This window comes from Dermochelys coriacea, chromosome 24 (assembly GCF_009764565.3).
Source record: "Dermochelys coriacea isolate rDerCor1 chromosome 24, rDerCor1.pri.v4, whole genome shotgun sequence".
Taxonomy (NCBI): Eukaryota; Metazoa; Chordata; order Testudines; family Dermochelyidae; genus Dermochelys; species Dermochelys coriacea.
Window position 1 is genome coordinate 15,254,410 of NC_050091.1, and position 21,665 is coordinate 15,276,074.

The 21,665-nt window shown below is 47.8% G+C and overlaps 1 protein-coding gene across 1 annotated transcript in view; it reads left to right on the forward strand.

Moving 5' to 3' along the window:
- Positions 1–21,665, forward strand: part of LOC119848109 (IgGFc-binding protein-like) — a 111,956-nt gene that overhangs the window by 56,725 nt on the left and 33,566 nt on the right. The window contains exons 24-33 of the mRNA XM_043502305.1: positions 1,547–2,117; positions 2,850–3,445; positions 5,504–6,077; positions 6,326–6,519; positions 6,988–7,129; positions 7,924–8,264; positions 9,911–10,481; positions 14,116–14,693; positions 15,181–15,748; positions 16,468–17,060. Of these exons, the coding sequence (XP_043358240.1) occupies positions 1,547–2,117; positions 2,850–3,445; positions 5,504–6,077; positions 6,326–6,519; positions 6,988–7,129; positions 7,924–8,264; positions 9,911–10,481; positions 14,116–14,693; positions 15,181–15,748; positions 16,468–17,060 (4,728 nt within the window). The remainder of the gene's footprint in view (positions 1–1,546; positions 2,118–2,849; positions 3,446–5,503; positions 6,078–6,325; positions 6,520–6,987; positions 7,130–7,923; positions 8,265–9,910; positions 10,482–14,115; positions 14,694–15,180; positions 15,749–16,467; positions 17,061–21,665) is intronic.

Here is a 21,665-nt window from a genome sequence, read left to right on the forward strand (position 1 = left end):
CTTGAGCGTAGTGCCCCCCTGCTAGTCGGAGGGGGACCCTATGCATTGTCTACACATCATATATATATGAGTAGGTGATGCATGCAGCCCTTGTGCCCGAACCCCTCCACGAATCAGTAGGTTCCATTGCCCTCGTGCACAGGGTTCTTCAGCCAATGAGTAAAAACCCATTATTATTGCATTTAAACCCAACCTTCACTTGCGATAACAAGCTTACACAAAATTTTGCTAACTCCAGGCCCTTTTCATGGCAGTTGCTTATCTCGCCAAACAGCGAGTCAAGGCCAGGCGAGAGCAGCCTGCTACAAAGCCACAGAAATGAGAGTTCTTTTAACTCTTTCACAACACCAAAAACTGATCCTTGAAGGATCGCTCTTGATATGCCCTTCCAGCTTGACAGTGATCCATTGATATCTATTCTCTGGGAATGGTTTTCCAACCAGTTATGTACCCACCTTTTAGTAGCTCCATCTAGGTAGTATTTTCCTAGTTTGTTTGAGAAGGTCATGTGAGACAGTATCAAAAGTCTTACTAAAGTCAAGATGTACCACATCTACCTCTTCCCTCCCATCCACAAGTGTCCACACTTTCACAGTGTGCTCTCATCCCCAATGGGGCACCTCCTTGTGGCCGCAGCTTGGAATTAGCTCTGCCTTTCTGAAGCCCCTTCCTGTGAGTGCTCACTCACTCTCTCTCTCTCTCTCTCTCTCTCTCTCTACCCAGATTCAGTGGCTCTCTCCTTGTGGCTTGGCCCTCCGGCTAGGTCACCGTAGTTTCTCCTTTCTGGGAGGTTTGTGTACCAAGTGTCATCAACTCTCCCAGGCAGTCTTCTAATTCACTGCTCCTCAATGGTGCCACATCCTCAGTGGCTGGTAGGGGAACATGGGCTCACCCTCATCTTTGGGTTCCAGCTCAGGGACCTAAAACCAGCAGCTAAGGTCTACCCTGTCCCATGCTTTTTGTTTCCTTGGATTGCTTCCTACATTGCCTCTATCAGTCTCCTTCTCTACCCTTCTCCGGGTACACCCTTCCCTCCTGGCCAAGTCCCCTCTCTCCCTAGCCTCAGAGAGTGACTGAAGACCTCCTCCCTGCAGCCCCCCTTCTGCCCTCAGCTACCTTGCTTTATACAAGCCCACGTGTTCCTGTTCAGGTGAGCTTCAGCCTTTAGTTAGTTCTCATTGCTCCCTGGCTCCTCCTCTAGATGCATCTTAGATGCTTAATTGGCCTATCTAGCCACCTTAACCCTTTCAAGGGCAGGTGTGGGGTGAGCACTCCTTCACAGTGTCAATAGCATCCAGCAGAGGTGTGAACCTGGGGCACTGGGGGACAGAGAGGAGGGAACTGCAATAGCTAATGCCAGGGGAAATACAAGTGTGGTTAGAGCTTGGATTCAGGCAAGCTGTAGGGAAGGAAGCAGGCTGAACTGAATGAAGATTTGAACATAGATGGATTATTATTGTAATCATGGGCCAGAGCTCTGTGCTGGGGTGAGAGGTTCCACCACAGGCGAGCAATGTTTCATATCTCATGTGTCTTGCTTTAACAGGTGAACAGTTTTCTGATTAATCTTCCCTTCAACCTCATTGATAAGAAAATCACTGTGTATAGAAAGGGCTGGGCCACAGTGATCCACGCAGACTTTGGTCTCACCGTTACCTATGCCGGGTGGTCAGGACGCACCACGGTGACTCTGCCAGTTACCTACGCAGGAGCCGTGTGTGGTCTGTGTGGCAACTTCAACAGTGACAGGGATGATGACATGCTCATGAGGGATGGCAAGCTGGCACCAAGCCCCGTCAACTTTGGCCAGAGCTGGAAGGTGGGCGACCTCCCAGGATGCTCTACAGTAACGATACCACCATGTGCAAGTGTAGAGGCTATTGAAAAACAGCAACAAGGTAGCAGAGGGCAGTGTGGGCTCATCCTCCATAAGAGTGGCCCTTTCAGAGGATGTCACAGCAAAGTGGACCCCCATGGATACTTCGTAGACTGCGTGTATGGCTATTGCGTCCTTAGTGGGCAGGAGAGTAACGTCTGCCAGGCTGTTGCTGGCTATTCCGAGGCATGTCAGGAAGCTGGAGCTGTGGTGCATCCCTGGAGGACTACGAAATTCTGCTGTGAGTCCCCCGTGTTCATCGCTGCCTGCCCCTTGGGGATCACTGTTCCAAGTTGTCTGGTAGATGTTGGTTTAAATGCTGAGCTCATCAAGTGATGTAGAACATTTCTTAATTATCAAAGGAGCCCAAACTATGGGTACAGCACAGGCAGTGGCCATAGAAGCTGCCCCCTCACCATGCCCTATCAATGTGCTGCACCCCAGGCCAGAGAGGCACTGTCTAGAGATGTAGTTGTGCCCTTCATAGCCCATCTAGTTCTTGGCTTATGTGCTGAGACTGGGACATAATTAGAGCTGAGACATGATAGTGACTCACTAATTGAGATGTCTGTCCACTAGGAACAGGTCGGGAACCCACCAACTCATCTCCCATAAACCATCATCTGGGAATGAGTTTTAGGCACTACTGACCTATATTCTAAACAAAAAGCTAGTGGTGAAAAGCTCTGCAGAACACTCCCAGGTCCATGGGCCCTCCACTCCCCACACCTTGACGTTGGTCCAAATTGGAAGCCTAGCTTTAGGAAAGAGATTATCTGTATCCCACTGCCTGGTTTCTTTGGAGCAACCAGTTAACCAGACCTGGAACTGGATTACACATGTTGCCTTTTATTAATTAACCAAACCAAGGAAATAGAAAATTAGGAGCTTAAATGAAATTGCATGTTCTGTGATGGTTCGTTGTGCACATTGCTAATGCACTATGTGAGTTAACTCTTTGTTCTAATTACAGCTCCGTCCTGTCCCCTGAACAGTCACTATGAATTCTGCAGCAGCAGCTGCGATCTGACATGCAGCAACCTCTATGCCCCGGTGCAATGTACGACCCAGTGTAAGGAAGGCTGCGTGTGTGACAAGGGCTTTGTTCTCAGTGGCGAGCGCTGTGTCCCCATTTCCCAGTGCGGATGCCTCCATAAGGGATTTTACTACCAGCCCTGGGAGACCTTCCACCCGAGTGGCTCATGTAAGGAGCAGTGTGTATGTCAGGCTGGTGGGGAAGTTGTATGTAAGGCTTTCTCCTGCGGCGCTGGTGAGGAATGCAGGGTGGTGGACGGCATCCAGAAATGCCATCCATTTGGATTTGTGACCTGTTCTGCCTCTGGCCATCCCCACTACGTCTCTTTCGATGAGGTCCCCTTTGACTTCCAAGGCACCTGCACCTACATCCTGGCCAAGACCTGCACCGATTCCAGCCACCTTACACCATTCACTATCAGCATAGAGAAAGAATCCTGGGGCAGTGAGAATGTGTCCATGGCCAAACTGGTATCCATCCAGGTGTATGGGATCACACTCACGCTGCTGCAGAGCAAACAGGGGCTCATCATGGTAAGTCCTTCTCCAGATCCTCATTTAGGTCATTCTGAGTGTCCCTTTGTGGCCAGAGGTTTCTGCATGTGGCCTGCCTCAGCTTCCGCTCTTGGACTCAACAACTCACAAAAGGTTTTTAGAAGTCCAATGGCAACAGCCCTCCTAAGGGTCTCATTCAAATAGGAGTTTTCACATACAGCCAATCACCGCCTTATCTGGTCATTCCCAGGCATTGCCTGACTGCCGTCTCACTCCCCTACTTTCAGGTTTCTCTGAAGGAGCCTACTCACTGCCAATAGCCTCTCTATTCCCCTCTTTCTTCCTGACAACTCTTTGTTGGACCAGGAGCCTGGCTTCTTCCTGCTTTTCTTTCAGGGGACACATATGATTCCTGCTCAGATGTGCCTACGTAGTAATAAGGGCTGGCTGGCCCCAGGCGGCGAGTCACTGAGAGGCAGGCCACGATGCTACAAGGTTCATATACCAGGCTCATTCACGTGGTATTTGAGCCTCTCCCAGAAATACATTAAGCAACGTGACTAACGTCTGCCACGTTTGTTCTCTCCTCCTCTCCCCAGGAAAGATGTGTGTGCAGTGGGGTGTTTTGTTGTGGATTTTTTTATAATGATAAATGTATACGCATGTTGCCATATATATGTTGGAGAAAGGTGGTCGAAGAACGCACCTTGCACCTGGAAAGGAGGATGGCCAGGTTTGTGAGGGTCCTTAGTTCCTGAGACTGTTCGTTCCCCAGACTTGGACCAGACTCCTAATAAAGCTTTGTCTCTGGCAGAGACAAAGGTTATCCTTATTGATGTGATTTATATTGTGCCAATGGAAGAAAGTTGTCAACCACAGTCTTCAACCTGGTTTAATTCATCTTAGATAGCCTGGGCCCAGGCCATTGAGCGCCTTGGGATAAGGACTGAGAACTTGAACTGGATTCCTTGTTCTGTGGGAAGCCAGTGTGGGGAGCGGAGGACAAGTTTGATGTGTACAGCAGCCAGTGTTGCTAAGGAGGCATGCTGCAGAGATGTTAGCACTTGACTATTCCTAAGTGCTGAATGCTTCATGCCCGGGTATACCACCTTGCAATATCGTCCAGCCGGGAAGCGACAAAGCCGCGAATGGTTGAAGCCAGGTCATCTTCTGTCAGAATGGGATGGAGTCTCCTACCCAGCTAGAAATGGTAGAAAGTGCTACTCGTGGATTCTGCTATGTCAAAGTTTCTCTTGGGTGAGATGAGCATCCTCCAGCTCAGCTCCATCTTTGCCTCCCTTGTTGGTTATACCCATATTTATGAGTATTAATTATTTGGTGAACCCCGTCCACATACCTCACATTTTGCAAACATGGGGTAAAATTCCTCCCCATTATATCTCCATTGGCCTCTGTGTTGAAGAATCTGTCCCATGGCATAGTGCCCTGTGAAGCCTGCAGTCTAATTTGGGGCAAATTGAACACAACACATAGGAAATTTTTTTGAGATAGGAGCGGGAGAGAAGGGGTTAAGGAAGGAGATGTCACCAGGGAAGTGGGTTTTTAGGGGCTGGCGGTGGGAGATGGAGAAGAAGTAGGAGATTGTTCTGAGTCCAGGAGTTGGCATGAGAAGGAGCAGGCCAAACATGGGTTGAGGAGTTGGGGAAGATAAAGAGAGAGGATCAGGAGGGAGGGAGGTGCCTGGGAGATGAGATCAGAAATGTAGGTCAGGGTGACAACATCTAGAGCTTGGAAGGTGAGGACAAACATTGCAAAGTGAAATCGGGAGTCATGAGTCATTCTGGCACCTTAGAGACTAACAAATTTATTAGAGCATAAGCTTTCGTGAGCTACAGCTCACTTCATCGGATGCAAAGCTTATGCTCTAATAAATTTGTTAGTCTCTAAGGTGCCACAAGTACTCCTTTTCTTTTTGCGAATACAGACTAACACGGCTGCTACTCTGAAACCTATGAGTCATTCTGGATTTAACCCCTGGTGTCAGTGAGAACTGAATCTCAAAACTTGTCCATAGCCCCTACCCACGATGCAGTGATCATCCTACCTGCTCATAGGGGAATGTGCTGTCTTTTCCAGGTGGATGGGGTATCCCACAATCTCCCCGTGATAATGGTCAATGGGCAGCTCCGAGCATATCAGCATGGCACTAATGTCCTGGTGCAAGCCGACTTTGGTCTCACTGTGAGCTATGACCTGGTTTACCAGGCCAGAGTCACCATCCCAGGGACCTACCAGGGCCAGATGTGTGGCCTGTGCGGGAACTACAATGGACAGCAGGACAAGGAGTTCGTGCTCCCCAGTGGCAAGACAGCCCCTGATGTGGCAGCATTTGGCTCTGCTTGGGAAGTCAAGATCCCAGGAGCATCCTGTACAGACAGATGTGCTGGAAACAGCTGCCCAGTTTGTGAAGAGAAGAAGAAGGACGTCTTCAAAGGGCGCAACTACTGTGGGCTGCTCACAGACCCCGACAGCCCCTTTGCGGCCTGCCACGACGTGGTCAGCCCCGGCGTGTATCAGAGCAACTGCCTGTATGATCTGTGCCTGGGCAATGGAGATGCACAGGTCCTGTGCCAGAGCATCCACAGCTACATGACAGCCTGCCAAGAGGCTAAGGTCTTCATCCAGCCCTGGAGGAGCGCATCCTTCTGTGGTAAATGCACTGACAGTGTAGGAGCTCTGGGACGCACCAGGGAAGGGAAAGGGTCAGTATTACTGGGCATCTTGTTCCAGACCTCTGGGCTTCTTCTGGAACTATTCTGGGTGGGAGCCAACAATCTCATGACAAAGGTGCCCTGTTCCTCTCCTCCCTGTCCTGCTCTCCTCTCCTTCATGTCTGTCCCTCTAGGCTGTGGTACGAGATCTTTCCATCCATCCTTTATTTTTCTCTCTCTATTTAAGCTGTGAGCTGCCCGGTTAACAGCCACTACGAGGTCTGTGCTGACCTCTGTACCACCACCTGCACTGGAGACATCCTGGACTGCCCAGAGACATGTGCTGAAGGCTGCCAGTGTGACGAGGGCTTCCTCTTCGATGGCCAGGGCTGTGTGACTCCAGAGAACTGTGGGTGCTTCGAACAGGGGAGATACTACAAGGTACAGCTTCAAGCAGTCTGGGTCTGATCTAAATTTTTTTCTCACATACCTTAATCCCTACACTAGTCAGGAATAGGGTTTGCTATAGTGGATCAGAGCATTGGCCTATCCAGCCTGGCATTCCTGCTCTGTTAATGCCCAAAACACCAAGAAAGGCAAGAAGATTTAATTCCCTTTGTCCGTTGTGGGGAAACTGAGGCACAGAGCGGGGCATTGACTTGCTCAAGACCCACCCAGCGAATCAATAGGAAATGGGAGGTTAAAACCTAGGCATTGTCCTGTCCCTCAACCCAATTCTTAGCCCTTTAGAAAGGCTCTCTCTTTAATATTAACAGAAATAATATTCTGACACAATAGTTTTTCACACGCCTCACCACACAGCTCTGAATTTAGCACTGCCAGGAATTATTATAAATAACCATTTCCACTTTCGTTGCGTTATTTCCTCCTTCCCAAACATCTCGTCAGCCCAGTGAGACAGTCCTGAGAAATGAGTGCCAGCAAAGCTGCACCTGCGTTCCTGCCCAAGGGGTGACTTGCAAAGCTCACAGCTGCACCAGTGAAGAAACCTGCCAGATCAGAGACGGCCTCATGGACTGCATCGGCCAAGGTAAAGGAGAGTCACTGATTGAAACATGTCCTGAGGGGTTATTCCATAAGCAGTGAGTAAAGTCATTTCCATTATGTCTCCTCACCCTTCTCTCTCTCTCTCTCTCTCTCTCTCTCCCCCCTTTTATTTAGCCTGGAATCCTGATCCGTAATATTACAGAATTTTGACTTGAAAGATGGAAACACTTGTTGGAAACACTTGTCTCTGCTGCATCCATCTTCTGATATTCACAGCAGCGCCAAGTGGGCAGCTGTCAGGGAGCTGATCACACTTGTAGGTCTTCTCCCTGGCTGTAGCCTAAGAGCTGCTCTAAATTGGAGCCCCACTGTGGGGGCCATCAGTCAGCTGGGCACTGTCAGTGCCCAGCCACAATCCTTTGCCTGATCAATGCTGGCAACATGCCCATAGGTGTTGCACCACCTCTGCTGCGCATTGCGGGGAAGGAGACATAGGATCCGTTTTTGCTGTTGTCACACACATGCAGAGATTTCCTCAGCATGGGACGCGCGGGAGGTTTGTGAATGATGCAAACGAAGTGTGTATGGGGATAGGTTTCAGAGTAGCAGCCGTGTTAGTCTGTATTCGCAAGAAGAAAAGGAGGACTTGTGGCACCTTAGAGACTAACAAATTTATTTGAGCATAAGCTTTCTTGAGCTACTGCTCACTTCATCGGATGCATACATAGAGGAAGAGAGACAGAGGAGTGCATGGTGATAGATAGATATAAAGATAGACAGACAGATGTTACTGATTAGTCTGCTGTTTCTCGTCTTTCTATTGTCTTTCCCCATTAGTTATTCCAAAGCCATCCTGCAGTGTGGTTCGCTGCAGGGAAGGAACTATTTGTAAGATGATAAATGAGCAGCCAAATTGTGTGCCAGTCTCTCGGGGCACGTGCAGGGCCGGGGGATACTTTCATTACCACACCTTCGATGGACGGGCGTATGATTTCCATGGCAACTGCACCTACACCGTGGCCAAGACCTGCAGGGATGACTCCGGCCTGCCCTCCTTCCATGTCATGGCCAAGAGCGAGAACAGTGGGAACACACAGGTCTTCTACATTGGGTCGGTGACCGTCCAGGTGGATGGAGTCACTGTCACAGCAGCCAGGGCTGAAGCCGGCTTTGTGTGGGTGAGTGCTGGGCGCGCACGTCCACCCTACTCCTATGTCCACCCTGTAGACTTTGCTAAATAGAGGGCAGGAAACTGCATCTCCCACCATTGATGGGGGCATGTTGTGGGTAGGACAGTACCCAGCTGGCTAATGCCTCCTATGGGACCACAGCCAGTGGGCTCCATTTAAAGCAGCCCCCAGGCTACGCCCAACGTAGACAAGGCCCAGTGTGATCAGTAGTTAGGCTACCTTTCCAATGAAGTAAACCAAGGCATTGCAGTGGGGTGTCTTGTTGAAATAGTAGGGTGTGCTCTGCTGCTGAATCAGAGCTGTTCCTTAAGTCCCAACACTGTGCTAGTGAATGGGTAGGCTTCCTTATAGGGGGCACCCTGTGCTTGGAGTCAGTGCCAACACCAATGGCCAGCAGCCACCATGTTGAGCTGCAGGGAGCGGGGTGGGCCACCTAAAAGGGAACATTGTCCCGGCAAGTCATTGCTGACCCCAATGCCTATCTAGCAGGTGCTGTGTGGCAGGGAGTGATGTCAGGGGGGTCAGTCGAGGGCGCTATCCCTCAGGATCACAGTATGGCACTACAGGGTGCTGTACTGAAAGGTGTGGGGTGCCTGACTTAGTGTGCGGAGCTGTCAACTCTGTCTCAAGCTCATGGGATCTGCATGCCAGATAAAGTGTAGACCTGAGCATGTGGTCATTACCTATCCCCAGTGCATCATTCAAGAGCAGGGCCAGTATTTCAGCTATTGTGGGCAAATTCCAGCTCCACTAGGTCCATCCTACCACAAATTCCCCAGCAGTTTCTAATGTAACAGGGATCCTTCTGAGACCCCACCTGAGGAGAATCCCCACTCCTGGATCCGGGAGGACATTGCCTGAACTCTAAGATATGGGGAAACTGAGGCACATATAGGCAGCTCAGGGCTCTGCCTACAGAGCCTGCTCCAACCTGACATACCTCAGGGGCCCTGGAACATTGTAGACAGCTCCTTGAGACCTCTTGCCCCTCAAGTGCTCCTCCTAAGGGCTCTCACCCATGCAGCACTGTCCCCACAAGAGCTGCTCCCTAATGGTTCTAACCAATGCAGCCCCCATCCTCTAGCGTACCTCCCACTCATTCTTCTCCTCAATCCTGTCTACAACAGGCTATAACACAATCATGGATATAATATAGGACTTGGTTGGAAAAATCCTATGAATAGCAATGGGGCCAAATCACAATTTCCAGTGAATCTGGACACAAACTTGAACCAAATTTTGAATTAAAACATCACATTAGATAGAACTAGCCTGAGAAAGCTAATTCCATTGGCAGAAAGATTTCAACATTTTGAAAATTTAGCTTCATTCCAATATGGAATGAAACTCATAAATTACTACATTTTCTATGAAGACGAATGGAGCCCCAGCTCCAGGTCAGTCCGCCCGGCAGGTTGCTGAGGAGCTGGTGGCAGGAAAAAACAGACAGGTTTTGAAATTGGCCTTGTTTCCATGAGAACTTCTTGGAAAAGGAACAATCTTCTCAAACCCCCTTTTGATTTTGATGAATAGGCAAATACTAGTGAAAAACTATATCAGAGTAGAGCTCAGTATGTAAATGACAGACCTGTGCACTCGATTGTGACCTTTGCCCTTTCTTTCTCACTATGAAGGTGAATAACACCAGGGCCCACTTACCCATCTCCCTGAACAATGGGACTCTTCTGCTCTATCAAAGTGGCACCTCCCTCGTCCTCCGCACCGACTTCAACCTCAGGGTGTCCTATGATTGGAACAACCACCTGAGGGTCACCGTCCCTAATGACTTCTCCAACAGCCTATGCGGCCTGTGCGGCAACTATAATGGGGACCCCTCCGATGACTTCCGGACCCCAGACGGGGACCTGTCTCCCAGTGTCGCCGCACTGGGGAAAAGCTGGGCAGTGGAAGATGATCAGTTTTGCTGGCACGATTGCATTGGAGGTTGCAGGCCCTGTGCCGCCAGCATAGCCAGAAAGTACAAGGAGGAGGCCTCATGTGGCCTGATAGCCAAGGTCTCAGATGGGCCCTTCAGCCAGTGCCACACCAAGGTGGATCCTACAGTCTACTTGGACAACTGCATGAACGATCTGTGCCACAATGACGGCTACAGGACGGCCCTGTGTGAGGCCCTGAAGGCCTACGCGGACGCCTGCCAGCTGGAGGGGGTCAGGATTGGGGAATGGAGGCAGCTGGCCAGATGCCGTGAGTACAGATTTGAATGGCAAGGTCTATGGTCTGCTGGTTAGATCGGGGAGCCTGGGGCTCAGCACTCTTGAGTTCTAGCCCTGGTATTGGGAGGGGTCGTGATCGAGTGGCTTGGGATTGAGTAGTGATTGGGAAATCAGGACTTCTGGGTTCTATTGTACCCACAGTACTTGTCTGTCTGGAATTGCTAAGGTGCCTGTCACTTGGAGTATCTAACGTCCACTGATAACACATAGGAGCTGGGGTAAGATGGTGACAGTTTAAGACATTCATAGAATCATAGATTCTAAACCAGTGGTTCTCAACCTATTTACTATTGTGGGCCGTAGATGCAGCTCTCTAGGTGTTATATGGGCTGCCTGCACAATATATACTACCTGTATAGCCCAAAGCATGTCACATGGGCCACAGTGACCTGTGGACCTTGGGTTGAGAACGTCTGCTCTAAGGTCCAAAGAGACCATGATGTTAATCTAGTCTGCCCTCTTGCACGTTGCAGCCCACAGAACCTCGCCCACCCACTCCTGTAACCGACCCCTAACCTCTGGCTGAGTTACTGACATCCTCAAATCTTGATTTAAAGACTTCAAATTACAGAGAATTGTTATTTGGTTGTTTAAACCAGCAAGTGACCTGTGGCTCAAGATGCAGCGGAAGGCAAATAATCTCTAGGGTCTGCCAATCTGACCTGGGGGGAAAATTCCTTCCTGACCTCAAATATGGCAATCAGCTGGACCTTGGTCATGTGGGTGAGACCCACCAGCCAGACACCTGGGAAAGAATTCTCTGTTGTAACTCAGAACCCTCCCCATCTATTGTCCCATCACTGGCTGTTGGAGACATTGCTGCTACCACGCGCAGATCAGCTACATGCCATTGTGAGCAGTCTCATCATACCATCCCCTCCATAAACTTATCAAGCTCAGTCTGGAAGCCAGTAAGGTGTTTTGCCCTTATTGCTCCCTTGGAATGCTGTTCCAGAACTTCCCTCCTGTGATGGGTATCTAATTTCAAGGCTAAACTTGATGACCAGTTGATGTCTATTTGTTTGTGTCAACATTGGCGCTTAATTTAAGTAACTCCTCTCCCTCTTATGTATTTATAGAGAGCAATCATATCTCCCTTCAGCCTTCTTTTGGTTAGGCTAAACAAGCCAAGCTCTTTGAGTCTTGTCTCATAAGTTAGGTTTTCCATTCCTTGGATCATCCTAGTCGCCCTTCTCTGCACCTGTTCTAGTTTGAATTAATCTTTCTTAAACATGGGAGACCAGAATTGCACATAGTATTCCAGATGATGTCTCACCGGTGCCTTGTATAATGGTACTAACACTTCCCTGTCTCTACTGGCAATACCTCTCCTGACTGCATAAGCCTTTTTTCACAGCCGCATGACATTGGTGTCTCTTAGCCATCCTGTGCTCAACTAATACACCCAGGTCTTTTTCCTTCTCTGTCACTTCCAACTGATACATCCCCAGTTTATAACAAAAAGTCTTGTTGTTGGTTCCTAAATGCATGACTTTGCACTATTAAATTTCATCCCATTTCTATTACTCCAGTTTTCAAGGTCATCCAGATCTTCTCGTATGATATTCCGGTTCTCCTCCATATTGGTAATACCTCCCCCCCCCAATCTTGCGTCATCTGCAAATTTTGTTCCCGCACTCCTACTTTTTGTGCCAAGGTCATTTAATAAAAATGTAAAATAAGATTGATCCCAAGACCAATCCCTGAGGAACTCCACTATTGACTGTCTTCCAACCCGACAATTCACCTTTCAATATGTCCTGTTGTAGTACCCCCTTTAACCAGTTGCTTATCCACCTTACAATTCTCATATTAATCCCCGTCTTCTCCAATTTAACTAATAATTTCCCATATGGAACTGTATCAAATGCCTTACTGAAATTCAGGTACATAAAATCTACTGCATTTCCTTTGTCTAAAAAAGTCAGTTATCTTCTCAAAGAAGGAGATCAGGTTGGCCGGACATGATCTAAATTTTGTAAAACCATGTTGTTATATTTTATCACAATTACCATTTACCTCTGTTTCCTTACTGCTTTCTTTTTCAAAGACCCGCATACAACTGAGGTCAAACAAATGGGCCTGTAGTTTCCTGGATCACTTTTCTCCCTTTCTTAAAAATAGGACCAATATTAGAAATTCTTCCCCAAATTTTCAGATTCATTAAAAATCCTTGCTATTGGGCTTGCAATTTCATGTGCCAGTTGCCTTAATATTTTTCGATGGAGATTATCCAGGCCCCATGATTTAGTCCCATTAAGCTCTTTGAGTTTGACTTCGACCTCAGATACCATAATTTCTATTTCCATATACTTGTTCCCATTAGCTATCCTGCCACTACCCCAAAACTCTTCATTACCCTTATTAAAAACTGAGACAAAATATTCGTTTGGGTGTTGGGCCATACCTGGATTATCTTTAATCTCCACCCCATCCTCAGTGTTTAGTGGTCCCACTTCTTTCGTTTTTATTTCATAGATTCATAGATACTAAGGTCAGAAGGGACCATTATGATCATCTAGTCTGACCTCCTGCACAACGCAGGCCACAGAATTTCACCCACCCACTCCTGCGAAAAACCTCTCACCTATGTCTGAGCTATTGAAGTCCTCAAATCATGGTTTAAAGACTTCAAGGAGCAGAGAATCCTCCAGCAAGTGACCCGTGCTCCATGCTACAGAGGAAGGCGAAAAACTTCCAGGGTCTCTTCCAATCTGCCCTGGAGGAAAATTCCTTCCTGACCCCAAATATGGCAATCAGCTAAACCCTGAGCATATGGGCAAGATTCACCAGCCAGATACTATAGAAAATTCTTTCCTGAGTAACTTTATTTATATGGCTATAGAAAATTTTACTTTTGGTTTTAATTTCATTTGCGAGGTACACTTTGCTTGTCTTTTGGCAATTGTCACTTTCTCCCTACACTTTCTAACCCTCAACAGGGTCCTTTCCTTCCTGATCCATCCCTTCTTCCATTCCTTGTAGGCTTTCCGTGTTCTCTTAATCACCTGTTTGAGACGTTTGCTCATCTAGCTTGGTCTGCAATCCTTCCCTATAAATTTTTTCCCCTTGCTTGGAATGCCGACTTCAGATTGTTTCTGAAAATCCAAGCTTCCTCCACATTCAGTCCAGTCTACTTCCTGGACCCTAACTAATTCTTTTATTTTTTTTTTTTTTTTTAAAGTTTGCCCTTTTGAAATCAAGGATCCTAGTTGCAGATCTATTTTTGTTTTATCCTACCATTTAAACTGAATTAGTTCATAATCACTTGAACCCAGGTTGTCCCCTACAACCAGTACTTCTAAGAGGTCCTCACTACTCACCAATACCAAATCTAAAATGGCATCACATCTTGTTGGTTAAGTGAGTGTTTGGTGAAGAAATCTGTCAGCTATCCCATCCAGGAAAATCTGGGCCCTACTATTATTGGTAGTACTTTTACTCCAATCTATATCTGGGAAGTTAAAATCTCCCATAATCACACAATTCCAAACAGTATTTATTTCATTATAGCCCCACAAGATACATCCCCCTCTGTCTATTTTAAATACTGTTTTTGCTTGGAGAGAACTTGCTGCTAAATCTGTGGGTCCTTCACTCTCCAGCCATGGAATGCCCCCTGAAGACCAGCCAGTACCAGCTCTGTGGAACAGCCTGCCCAGCCACGTGTGTGGACCAGTCAGCCCCCAGCAGCTGCAAAGACCCCTGTGTGGAAAGCTGCCAGTGCAAGGATGGTTTTGTGCTGAGCCAGGGTAAATGCATACCCAAGAGCGGTTGTGGGTGCCAGTTTGAAGGACGCCCCTATGCCCCCAATGAGAGCTTCTGGGTCGATGAGGTATGTGGGACACAGTGCATATGCAACGCAGCCACTAGGCAAGTCGAATGCGTGGCTGCTATGTGCAAACACTCAGAGAGGTGTGGGCTAGTGAACGGCGTACGGGGCTGTTACCCCTCCAGCTATGCCACCTGCTCTGCGACAAGGAATCTGCACTATGCCACCTTTGATGGACAGAGATACGACTTTCAAGGCACCTGCCGCTACCAGCTCACAGCCCTGTGCAAGAAGGCAGAGGGACTGGTGGACTTTGAGGTCTACTTCCAGGAGAACAATACCGCTCCTCTACAGATTAAGGTGTATCAGACCAAACTCGGGATCAGCAATCAATTCCCTGGGAAAGTCCTGGTGAGTTTCTCAAATTGTCTCTAGTCTCTCTAAAACATTTCTAGAAAGTCACCTGTGTCATCAACATAGGTTACAGACAGTGCATGGAAGGATTGTGAAATATAGAATGAATGCGAACTGGATTCTTCTATGAACAGGGAGCCGATGGAGATATTTAAAGATCGGGGCGCTGCCATTTCACTTGAGATGGGTCAGAAAGTGTCAGTAGCATCCAGCGTATGTGGGAACCTGGGGAGCTGGGGCTCAGGTAGAACAGAGAGGAGGGAACTGCAATAGCCAAAGCCAGAGGTAATGAAAGTCTGGGCAGGATCTTCCAACCAATCTGGAGAGATTCAGGCAGGTTGTAGGGAAGGGAGCAGGGCAGACTGGACAAAATTTAAACAGAGGTGGATTTTTATTATAATTATGGGCTGGTGCTCTGTTCTGGAGCGAGAGGTTCCACCATGAGCGAGTGATGTTTCATATACTGAATGATTTGCTTTTACAGATGAATGGTTTCCTGATTAACCTTCCCTTCAGCCTCAATGATAAGAAAATCACTGTGTATAGAAAGGGCTGGGCCACAGTGATACAGGCAGACTTTGGACTCACTGTTACCTTTGCTGGGTGGTCAGGACGCATCACGGTGACTCTGCCAGTCAACTACGTGGGAGCCGTGTGTGGTCTGTGTGGCAACTTCAACAGTGACAGGGAGGATGACTTGCTCATGAGGGATGGCACGCTGGCACCAAGCCCCATCAGCTTTGGCCAGAGCTGGAAGGTGGGAGACCTCCCGGGATGCTCTGCAGTAACGATACCACCATGCACAAGTATAGAGGCTATTGAAAAACAACGAGGTAGCAGAGGACAGTGTGGGATCACCCTAGACAAGAATGGCCCCTTCAGAGGATGTCACAGCAAAGTCGACCCCCATGGATACTTCATAGACTGCGTGTACGGCTATTGCATCCTCAGTGCGTGGGAAAGTAACATCTGTCAGGCTGTTGCTGGCTATTCCGAGGCATGTCAGGAAGCTGGTGCTACGGTGCATCCCTGGAGGACTCCGAAATTCTGCTGTGAGTCTCCTCTGTTCACTACTGACTGCCCCATGGGGCTTGTTAATTTTTGTTGGCTGGTAGATGTTGATCTAAATGCTCAGCATATCCTATTCTGCAGAATGTTTCTTAAGTGACAAAGAAGCCCTCTCTCCAAACTATGAGTGCAGTCATTGGAGCTGGCCCCTCACCGTGCCCTATCAATGTGCTGCACCCCAGGCCAAGAGGCACTGTCTGGGGATGTAGTAGTTCCCTCCATGGTCCATCCAGTCCTTGGCTTCCCTGCTGAGACTGGACACAATCAGAGCTGGGAGTCAGTGGAGTCTTAGTAATTGAGATGTCTGTCTATTAGGAACTGGTGTGGGAAGCCACCAACTCATTTCCCATAAGCCATCATCTGGGAATGAGTTTTAGGCACTAGTGTCCTGGACTCAAAGCAAAAAGCTAGCGGTGAAAAACTCTACAGAACAATTCCAGGCCCATGAGCCCTCCACTCCCTAATCTTGGACCAGATTAGAAGCCTAATCCTTGGAGAGAGATTGTCTATATCCCATCACCTGGTGTCTCTGGGGCACCCAGTCCCCAGACCTGGGACCAAATTAGAGAGGTTGCCCTTTTATTAATTAACCAAACTAAGGAAATAGAAAATTAGGAGCTTGAATGAAATTGCATGTTCTGTGATGGTTCATTGCGCACATTGCTAATGCACTACATGAGCTAACTCTTTGTTCTAATTACAGCTCCGTCCTGTCCCCTGAACAGTCACTACGAATTCTGCAGCAGCTGTGATCTGACATGCAGCAACCTCTATGCCCCGGTGCAATGCACGAGCCAGTGTAAGGAAGGCTGCATGTGTGACGAGGGCTTTGTTCTCAGTGGTGACCACTGCGTCCCCTTTTCCCAGTGCGGATGCCTCCACAGGGGACTTTACTACCAGGCCGGGGAGACCTTTCACCCGAGCAGTTCATGCGAGGAGGAATGCATGTGTCAGGCTGGTGGGGAGGTTGTGTGTAAGGCATTCTCCTGCGGCACTGGTGAGGAATGCGGGGTTGTGAACGGCATCCAGAAATGCCACCCATTTGGATCTGCGACCTGTTCTGCCTCCGGCCATTCCCACTACCTCTCTTTCGACGGGGTCCTCTTTGACTTCCAAGGCACCTGCACCTACATCCTGGCCAAGACCTGCACCGATGCCAGTCACCTTACACCATTCACTATCAGTGTAGAGAAAGAAGATTGGGGCACCAGCAATGTGTCCATGGCCAAGCTGGTGTCCATCCAGGTGTATGGGATCACACTCACCCTGCTGCAGAACAAACAGGGGTTCATCATGGTAAGTCCTTCTTCGCTTACTCTGGCTCATCATGGTAAGTCCTAGATCGTTCTTGATTCCTTTTGGACAGGAGAGATTCTCTTCTCTTCTATACTGGTTTGTCCTCTCGTGGCCAGAGGTCACTCTATAGGTGGTCTTCCTCATTTTACCCTCTTGGACCTCCGAATAACTTACAACTTTTAATAATAGCAGCCCTCCTAGGGGTCTGGTTTGTTAAATTAACACACATTATGAATAAAGTTTTCACATCCACCCATTTACCTCTTCATCTGGTCACTCCCCGGCTTTTCCTGCCTGTCTTCTCACTTCCCAAGTTCCAGGTTTCCCTGCTGGAGCGTAGTGGTCTGCAGCAGCCTCTGGACTCTTTTCTGTTTTCCCTGAGAACTCTTTGTGCTGGGCCATCAGCCTGGCCTCCACCAGCTGCTCTTATAGGGGAATCATGTGATTGGTGCTCAGGTGTGCCTACTTAGTAATAAGGGTTGGCTGACCTCAGGCCACTAGCCCTTAAGGGGCAAGCCACCCTGTTACAAGGTTCTTATTCCATGTTCATCACTGGAGTATTTGAGCATCTTCCAGTATTATACTAAGCAATGTGACTCACTTCTGTCTCCTATTTGTTCTCTCCTCCTCTCCCCAGGGGAAGTTGTGTGTTCAGTGGGGTGTTTTGTTATGGATTTTTCTTAATATTCTGCTCCCTTCCCCGAGTGTTCTGCGTCCTCGCTCAGGGCCGGCCTGCAACATTTTGGCACCTGAGATGGGGAGCTCAAATGACACCCCCATACCCCCTTGCTTGGCTTCAAAACTTCAAAACTTGCTTCAAAACTTTGAAAGGTCTCAATTCTGCCTTCTTCCTGTTCTTCTCCTCTCATAGTACTGCTCTGCTACCTACCCCAATAAAGGAGAACTAACAACTTAAAATGCCTTGTTCAAAAATGTTAAGTAACACTTACATTTGCTGTTCAGGTGTTTGAAAGTTAACTTTTCTTGTCTGCATAGTAAACACTGGCATTTTTGTCTGTTTGAATAATCAAAGTGGTGCTTTCCGTGCCTTCTTGGTTGCAAAGATTTGAACTGCTTCCCGAAGGTCCACAGTCTGGGCCAGCTCATGCTCTATTGAGATGGTTGCAAGGCCGACCAGCCTCTCCTGTGTCATTGTGGAGCGTAGATGTGTTTTTATGAACTTTAGCTTGGAGAAGCTGCGTCTCCACTGGCAACTGTTACAGGAAGTGTTAGAAGTATGCATAGAGCAACAAAAGCATTTGGAAAGAGGGTGGTCATCTTATTTGTGCACATATATTCCAGAACAGCCTTTGGAGTTGATCCTGCTGAAATGTATCTTGAAAGGGCTTTCAGTTCATCACCTAAATCACTTGCATCAATATCGCGCATGTTATCATGTGTCAACACTGTCTCTAGTGCCCTGCATTGCTGGTGTAAGTCTTCTTCAGGTATAGTGAGGAGTTTTGGAATATCATGCAACATCCCAAATATACTACTGTGTTCCTTGAGCTGCATGAAACATTCTTCAACTGACTGTATTGAACAATCTAGCACCTGGTTAAAGAATTCAACTTTGAATTGTTGTATGGGGTCTCTTATGGGATCATCCTGTGCCTCGTAATCAAAATGTCTTTTTCTTCAGTGACTCTTGTATTCTTGAATGGGTGGGAAAATAGCTTCAGTGTGAAGTTCCTCTGCCAGCTTCTGTGCACTCTTCAGAATGTTTTGAAATCCCTCATCTGACTGGTAAGACTGTAGGTATGACTTTGCTTTGTCCAGTTGTTCCATTGCTCCAGATATATCAAGGTCAACACCTTCGAGTTTCTTGCTTACAACATTTATTTCAAACAGTATGTCATGGCCACAACACGAAGCCATGCAGAAATTTGAAGTTTTATATATGTTTCTGGTGATTCCATTTCTCTCTGCCACTGTTCTCCCATGAACAGTTCCTGTCATAGCATTATCCTCCATAATGGCAACTATGGCATCATCTATCTTCCCAATTTGATGTTTGATAGGCTTTATTGCCTCCATTCGACTTTCTCATCGTGTGGCACTCAATGGTTTCAGTGTCAGAGAGGATGTTCCCAGATGTTGCTTCAAAATTTGCCATTGATGAGTTGATGCAGAGAAAAATACATAGATGCTTTGAATTACATTAAAAAATTCAGCAGCCTCACTAGAAGCTGATGGTGCATCACTGACCACCAAGTTCAATGAATGAGAACTGCATGGTACAAAAAAAGCTCGAGGGTTTAACTCTCGGATCCGTGTTTGCACTCCTCTGTTCTTTCCTCTCATTTTGGCACCATTGTCGTAGCCCTGACCTCTCATGTCAGCTATCACAATTCCCATATCTTCCAGCTTTTTAAGAAGCACATTTGTCAAATGTGACATCGATGTCAATAAATTCTAGAAAATGCTCTCTGACAGTCACCATTGCAGGGACATTTTCACTAGGTTCTGTTACAAAATGCACCATTAATGTAGTTTTGTTCCATATGGCTGATGTCAGATGTGCAGTCCAGAATAACAGAGTAATATCTTGCTGACTTCAGATCTGCCACAATCTTCTGTTTGACTTTTGTTGCCAGTAACTGGATGATCTCATTTTGAATTGTTTTTCCAAGATAGTGGTGTGTGTACTATTTCTTGGGTGGTGACTCTTCTTAGATGCTCCTAGAGTATAGCATCAAACTCAGCCATCAGCTCCACAATTTTAAGGAAGTTTCCATTGTTTGGCACATGCAGCTGAACTGAAGTGCCACACAGTGCTAGGTTTTGGGTAGCAAGCATTCTCACAATGGCATGAGCCTTTTCAGAACATTTTGACAGTAAAGAGACTCTGATGCAATCTTCTCTTGATGCTGATCATCTATGGTGGCCTTTAACCTTAGTCTCATCTCAAACTCTTTCCACCTATGGAATGCTATCTGGTGATTTGCTGCCTTCTCATGGCATGCCAGATTTCTAGCCAGATTTTTCCAGTCCTTTTATTCCTGTAGAACCCAATGTGGCTGGAACATTAGACTGGAAGAGTTTGGAACAAAAAAAATGCAGCATTCTGGGTTTTGGAGTACATAAGCCATGGCCTCTCCACTTTGTCCCCATTGGGGATTTCACGCCAGTAATGTGTGGGATGGAAACTTCTATTTCCATTGTCTTTGGGGAATGTGAAGTTTTTCACTTGCTGTGGCCCATGCAGTCCCTCAGGCTACTGCTCAAGTGGGTCCACAGACCTGGATCATCTAGACTTAAGGAACTAAACTCAGCAGCAGCTGTTTCTTGCACCTCCACCACACTCTTCTCTGATCTACACTTTTCTTCAGGAATGAGCATGGTTACATCCATTTGAGATGGAGATATGGATGCTGCAGTAGCTGCCAGGTCACTTGCACTCTGACTAACTGGAAGATCAGGCATCTCCTCACCACTTACATCCTCACTGGAGCTGGAAGGCTCATCGTGAACATTTGTGTCTGTGTATCTCAGGAGAGCTCCTTCCTGCTTAGATAGAAAAGCTTCCTTTGCTTTCTTTTTTTTTCTGAATGCTGCCCCAGAGGGGCGTTTTCTTCTTTCACTCATGACTGCTGTTCTGTGCCAGCTATGGTGGCTCTCAACGCTCAGTTGAAGGGGACAAATAAGCAGGCGGGTAGCAGGGCCTGAGTGAGGGAAGATATCAGTGTCTTAAAGGCCTAACTAGCTCCTACTACTTCAGTTGACTGCCTGTTCTCCTCAAGTGGGTTCAGGGAAGCAGCAGGAAACTGGAAGCCCCCTGAGAAGCTGGTATTAACAATCCAGGCTCCTGGGGATGCTAGAGAGGTACATAAGAGGCTCCTCTCCTCTCTCTCCCTGTAGCTCCTGCTGCTTTGTTATTGCCCCTCACCTTTTCTCCTGCCGGTCTGTTATGTCTCATGTGCCCTCCTTCCTCCAGCACCGTACTCCCCTATCTCTGTGCATCTAGAGCAGAGAGAATCCATATTCACCAGCAGCAGACACAATTTTCTACACTCTGGGTCCTAGTGGCCCCCCCACCCCGCCAGTCTGGCACCTGAGGCGGCCGCCTCAGTTTGCCTCATGGTAAGGCCAGCCCTGTCCTTGCTCCTCCCCGCTTCCTCCCAGCCTCGTGCACAGTGTGAAACAGCTGTTCGCGGCAGGCGGGGGGCGGGAGGCACTAGGGGAGGGAGGGAATTTGGCTGCCAGTGGGTGCTAAGCACCCACCATTTTTTCCCCATGGGCACTCCAGCCTCGGAGCACCCACGGAGTCGGCACCTATGGTCCCACACCAGATCTAAGGCTCAGCATCTGGTTACCAGTGATTTCAGTGATGATTGAACAATACAATGGAGAGTCAAATGCTGTCTAGGACTCCCTACTCAGCACCACCATCACCATTCTTTCACTGGGATCTGACTTCTCTACCCCCTGCTTAGCAAGTGAGCTTAAGTTTAGGGGAAACTCCTCAATCAGTCAGGCCTGGGTAAGTACCGTTCTGCTCATACAATCAGGATAACATTTCATTACCCCTCCACTCAAATTTAAAAATATTATTAAAGTGAATGTTAAAAAAATATATATAATACACAGGTTAAGAAAAGAGTG